General features: G+C 41.6%; 1 protein-coding gene across 1 annotated transcript; it reads left to right on the forward strand.

Moving 5' to 3' along the window:
• Positions 1–1009: 1009 nt before the first annotated feature.
• LOC114374159 lies at positions 1010–2437 on the forward strand. The gene is made up of 2 exons (XM_028331769.1): positions 1010–1823; positions 2193–2437. The coding sequence occupies exons 1-2, from the start codon at positions 1010–1012 to the stop codon at positions 2435–2437; spliced, it is 1059 nt and encodes a 352-aa protein (XP_028187570.1).
• The last annotated feature ends 3830 nt before the right edge of the window (positions 2438–6267 follow it).

A 6267-nucleotide genomic window follows, 5' to 3' on the forward strand; every position in this document is an offset into this window, starting at 1 on the left:
TTCGCGAAATCACCCACGGAAACGTTACGGAAGCGCCTCGGCTTGGATTTTCTTCACGGAAACAATCTTTCTCACTAATTTTAAGTGAATCTCAGATACCAGGAGGGTTGAACATTTTTGTTCTTCCCTCCTTCCCCTATTTATAGGAAAAGGAAGGAGATGCTTGCCACCCAGCTCGCCCAGGCGAGGTAGGTTGCTTCCTCCAGAAGCAACCGCCTTCTGGAGGAACATCCTGGAAGGCCAAGTGGGCCTGGTTGCTATTTGAACCCCCATTTTTACTAAATACACCCCCTGCCTTTTTTTGGTGATTCTTTTTTCGTAAAGTTACGGAAACTTACGAATTTCGTAACGATACTTGTTTTCTTTCCGTAATGTTGCAGAACCTTAAGGATTACGTAATCATCCCTTTTTTGCCTTCCAGAACGTTACGGAACTTTACGGATTGCGCACTAACACTTCCTTTTAATTTCTGGCATGTCTCAGAACTTCACAAATTGCCTAACGATGGGTGCCAAATACCTCGAAGTGATCAAACGAGGGTCGGATCCCAACAACGGATGGTCTCCGGACGAAATTAGGGTATGACAGGAACGTTGTAAATTCAATTTGAAAACTTTTTCAAAATAACTTTACTACTGGTAATCAATTACAACAATATGGTAATCGATTACCCGAGAGTAAAAACTCTTTGGTAAACATGTTTTGAGAAAAATCATGTGCTATTCAATTTTTTGAGAAAAACTTTTCATACTTATGTTGATTGAGCCTTCTCTTGATTCTTGAATCCTGAGTCTTGAATCTTGATCTTGATTCTTGAGATCTTGAACCTTGAATTGTTCTTGATTTACTTGAGTTGTTCTTTGATTGATCTTTGAGCTTTTTGTCATCACCTTTGTCATCATCTTTTGTTTTCATCATTGTTATCATCAAAACACCTTTGAATCACCTTTGATTCACCGTGAAGCTTTGCTTCTATAAGGACTAGAAAAAGGTGTTGTTTTCTAATCACATGCTGGCAGATGAGGCAGAGTACTGGTGGGAGAACACTCGTCCACGTTTGGAGGGAGCAGGTGGTGCTATTGTCCCATCGGGGACTTTCAGACACACTTTTCTAGAGAAGTATTTTCCAGAAGACGTGAAAAATAGGAAAGAGATGGAGTTCTTAGAGTCGAAAGAGGGGAGCATGTCGGTGGCAGAGTATGCAGCTAGGTTTGAGAACCTGGTAAGGTATTTTCCTCATTATCAGGGGGAAGCTAGGGAGAGGTCTAAATGTGTGAAGTTTATCAATGGCCTCCAACTAGAAGTGAAGATGATGGTGAATTGTCATGGTATCCATAACTTTGTACAACTGACCAACATGTGTAGGATCTTTGACAATGCCGGTCATGGGAAAGGGAAGAAGCTTGTGACTCACAGTCATGCTAAGTTGTATTCTGCCCCTCCTGAACAATATGGCAACCATTTTGGGGGACAAAGGACCAGTGGAGGACTTCACCCAGCTGGTGGAAGTTCTAAGCTAGTTAACAAGATGTCTCAGCCTGCTGGTAGAGGTAGTTGTGGTGGTGGTGCTTTTGCTATTGTTTCTACACCACTCAGGTGTGGGAAGTGTGGCCGGCTTGGGCATATTGCTCGTGAGTGCACAAATAGAAAGGTGGCTTGCTTTAACTTTCAAGGTAAGGGCCACCTCAGTACCAATTGCCCACATCTAAGGATGGAGAATAGGAGTGGAAGTTTGAATAACCAAAGTGGACGAATGAGGACCACGGGGAAAGTGTTTTCTCTTAGTGGTGTTGATGTCGCACAGTCCGATGATCTCATCCAAGGTACGTATTTCATAAGTCAAGTCGCCTTGATTGTGTTGTATGATTCAGGTGTGACACATTTGTTTATTTCTTATGTATGTGTTAAAAAACTTGCCTTGCTTGTGTCTTGTTTGAAATTTGACTTGATTGTGGATACACCTACTAGTGAGTCTGTTTTTACTTTTGATGTGTGCTTGCAATGTCTTGTCTTAATTTCTGATAAATAGTTTTTGATTGATTTGGTTGTTTTACCTTTGAGTTAGATTGATGTTATTCTTGGTATGGACTGGTTATCTTCCAACCACGTCTTATTAAATTGTTTTGAGAAATTTGTTGTCTTTCCTGAGTCTGGTGTGAGTGATGGTGATATGTTTTTGTCTGCTAACCAAGTTGAGGCATCTTTGAGGAAGGATGCACAAGTATACATGATTTTAGCTAGTATGAGTGTCAAGACCAAAACCACTGTGAGTGATATACCCTTGGTGAGGGAGTTTCCAAAGGTGTTTGAGGAGGTGTCTGGATTACCACCTGAGAGAGAGGTCGAGTTCTCCATAGACCTGATGCCCGGTACTGGACCTATATCCATAGCACCTTATAGGATGTCCCCTGTAGAGTTGAGTGAACTTAAGAAATAGTTAGAGGAGCTCTTAGAGAAACAATTTTTGAGGCCTAGTGTGTCACCTTGGGGAGCGCCGGTGTTGTTAGTTAAGAAGAAGGATGGGACTATGAGGCTATGTGTAGTCTATCGTTAGCTAAACAAGGTGACGATTAAGAATAGGTACCATTTTCCTAGGATAGATGACCTGATGGACCAATTAGTAGGGGCTTGTGTGTTCAGTAAGATAGATCTCAGGTTAGGTTACCACCAGATTAGAGTGAAGCCTGAGGATATTCCAAAGACTGCCTTTAGGACCCGTTACGGCCATTATGAGTACTTGGTTATGCCTTTTGGTGTGACCAACCCCCCTGGTGTCTTCATGGGCTACATTAATAGGATCTTTCATCTCTACCTAAATAGTTTTGTAGTGGTCTTCATAGATGATATCTTGGTGTATTCCAAGACTAGAGAGGAACATGAGGAGCATCTGAGGGTTGTGTTTCAAACCCTCAAGGACAATATATTGTATGCTAAGTTGTCCCAGTATGAGTTTTGGTTAGAGGAGGTGAGCTTCCTAGGGCACGTTATATCCAGGGGAGGGATAACAATAGATCCTTCCCAAGTAGAGGCGGTGATGAGTTGGGAGAGTCCTAAGTCAGTGTTTGAGATTAGGAGTTTCCTTGGTTTAGCAGGTTACTACCACATGTTCATTGAGGGTTTTTCTAAGTTAGCCTTACCTTTGACCAAGCTTATTCATAAGGGTCAAGCTTTTGTGTGGGATGCCCAGTGTGAGAGTAGTTTTCGTACACTTAAGGAAAGGTTAACCACTACACCAGCTTTAGCATTACCCAACCCGAGCGAACCCTTTGTGGTGTACTATAATGCATCCAAGATGGGTTTGGGTGGAGTGCTTATGCAGCGAGGACAGGTAGTGGCCTATGCTTCTCAACAACTTAAGATTTATGAGAGGAATTATCCCACCCACGATCTTGAGTTAGCAGCTGTAGTTTTTGCTCTTAAGCTTTGAAGGAATTATCTTTATGGATCAAAATTTGAGGTGTTTAGTGACCATAAGAGTCTTAGATATCTATTTGATCAGAGAGAGCTTAACATGAGGCAGAGGAGATGGTTAGAGTTCCTTAAGGATTAGGATTTTGAGCTTAGCTATCACCCAGGTAAAGCTAATGTAGTAGCTGATGCCTTGAGTAGGAAATCCCTTCATGTGCCTGCTTTGATGGTTAGAGAATTATACCTCTTAGAGCAGTTTAGAGACATGAGTTTATCATGTGAGATCACCTCTAGTAACATTAAGTTGGGTGTGTTGAGAGTCACCAGTGAACTCTTGAGTGAGATCCGTGAGGGTCAGAAGGCTGACCCATTCTTGTCAGCCCAGTTAGAATCCATAGTTGTAGGGAGAGAGATTAGTTTTAGGGTGTGGCATGATGAAGTCTTGAGATTCCTGGATAGGGTGTGTGCTCCTGGTGCACCCAGGCTTAGGAGAGCAATCTTGGAGGAGGGCCATAGAAGTAGTCTGAGTATCCACCTGGGAGTGACTAAGATGTACCAGGACCTTAAGTAGATGTTTTGGTGGTTGGGTATGAAGAGAGAGGCTAATGAGTTTGTCCTTGTATGCCTAGTGTGTTAGAAAGCTAAGATAGAACACTAGAAGTCTTTAGGGAAGTTGTAACCTTTAGAGATACCTGAGTGGAAATGGGATAACATCTCTATGGATTTCGTGGTGGGGTTACCTAGGACCCCCAAAGATTTAGATTCCATTTAGGTTATCATGGACAGGTTGACGAAATCTGCTCACTTCATCCCAATTAACATCAAATATTCCTTAGAGAGGTTGACTAGCTTGTACGTCAGTGAGATAGTTAGATTACACGGTGTTCCTTCTAGTGTCATACCCTAATTTCGTCCGGGGACCTTTGCTTGATGACATGCGACTTTTTTTTGGTCCTTGTGAGGTTCTTGGCACCCATCATTAGGCAATTTGTGAAATTCCGGGACATGCCGAAAAAGAAAAGAAAAATTGATGCGCAATCCGTAAGGTTCCGTGACACACCGGAAATTAAATGGAAGCATCGTTGCACGATTAGTGAGGTTCCGTAACATTCCGTAAGTCAAAAAGGGGATGATTATGTAATCCACAAGGTTCCGTAACATTACGGAAAGAAAACAAGTATCGTTACGAAATTCGTAAGTTTCCATAACTTTACGAAAAAAGAATTACCAAAAAAAAGGCAGGGGGTGTACTTAGTAAAAATGGGGGTGCAAATAGCAACCAAGCCCACTTGGGCCCTCCAGAAGATTCCTCCAGAAGGCTGTTGCTTCTGGAGGAAGCAACCCTGCTCGCCTGGGCGAGCTGGGTGGCAAGCTTCTCCCCCAATTTTCTATAAATAGGGGGAGAAGTGAAGTGAAAAAGGGTTCAGCCCTTTAGGCACTTCTCTCTCTTTCGAATTTGCTTGGAAAAATTGTTTCCGTGAAGAAAATCTAAGCCGAGGCGCTTCCGAAACGTTTCCGTGAGGAATTTCGTGAAGGTTTCGATCGTTCTTCGACGTTCTTCATTCGTTCTTCATCGTTCTTCGATCTTCAACGGGTAAGTACCTCGAACCAAGCTTTTCGATTCATTCTATGTACCTGTGGTGGTCCACATTGTGTTTCGTGTATTTTTATTCTCGTTTCATTTACTTTTTATACCCCCTTTTGACGTGCTTAAGCCATTTTATTTAAGTCATTTCTCTCTTAACCTAAAAATAAAATAAATTTCCACTGATCGTTTGAATTGTATTATCCGTTAACTTCGGTTAAAATGAATTCTGACCGTTCGGTCGTGCCGTAACCACGTTGGAAATCAAAAAAAGAGGTATAATAATAATATAATAATCAAAAAAGACGTCTTTTAGTAAAATAAAGCGGAAAATCAATCGGACGTTTTCTCTTTGGGATTTCTCATTCTTAATTGAATTGACTAATAACTAAAGTGAAACTAAGGCTAAAATCAACTCGCCTAGTCAAGCTCGTCCATAAAAAATAGTTTTTTTTGAAGTTTGTCATTTCAATTTCTTACTAAGTAAAATGGATCATTTTCAAGGTCCAAACGCCTTAAAATGATCACCTTTTAAGTAAAAAAATCACTTGATAAGAAAGAACTACGTAGGTCTGATTTCCTCATCGCAATTGAGGAATACGTAGGAGCAAAGGAAAATACCCTTGTCGACCACAAAAAGAAGAAAAATATAAAAAGGGTATAAAGAATATAAAGACATAAAAAGGGAACGTAAAAATCAAAGTCATGTTTGCACATTCGATTAAAGGCTGTCGTCCCTTGGGACGGACGTGTGGGGTGCTAATACCTTCCCCGTGCGTAAATACAACTCCCGAGCCTTTCACTTAAAAGTTCGTAGATCGCGTCTTTTCCGGTTTTTTTGACGTTTTCCTCAAATAAAAATTGGTGGCGACTCCGCGCGTATTCCTTTCGTGGAACACGCATCCCGCGAGTCTCGCGTCGCCCTCCTGCCGAAGGGTAGGTTGCGACAGTTGGCGACTCCACTGGGGACTATTTTTAGAGAGTTAGGCCATTTAATCTTGTGCAATGTTTTATCATGACTTTCTCCTTTGTTGGTTTCCCTTTATTTTTTATGTTCTTGTGTATATAAACTCTTTGTTGCTTTTAGTGCGTTTTAAAATGTATGCATGAGGTAAATATTTATTCATTTGATGCACACAAACACCAACACTATTTGCACACACTGTGAGTTGAAAAATGGCCCTATACCCGGGTTCGTGGGAACATAAGGAGTAGAGGTGAATCTGTGATCATGCTAGGTCTCCGACTTGCTTGATTACAGTGAACCCTCATCT

Source organism: Glycine soja, chromosome 2 (genome assembly GCF_004193775.1).
Source record: "Glycine soja cultivar W05 chromosome 2, ASM419377v2, whole genome shotgun sequence".
NCBI lineage: Eukaryota > Viridiplantae > Streptophyta > Magnoliopsida > Fabales > Fabaceae > Glycine > Glycine soja.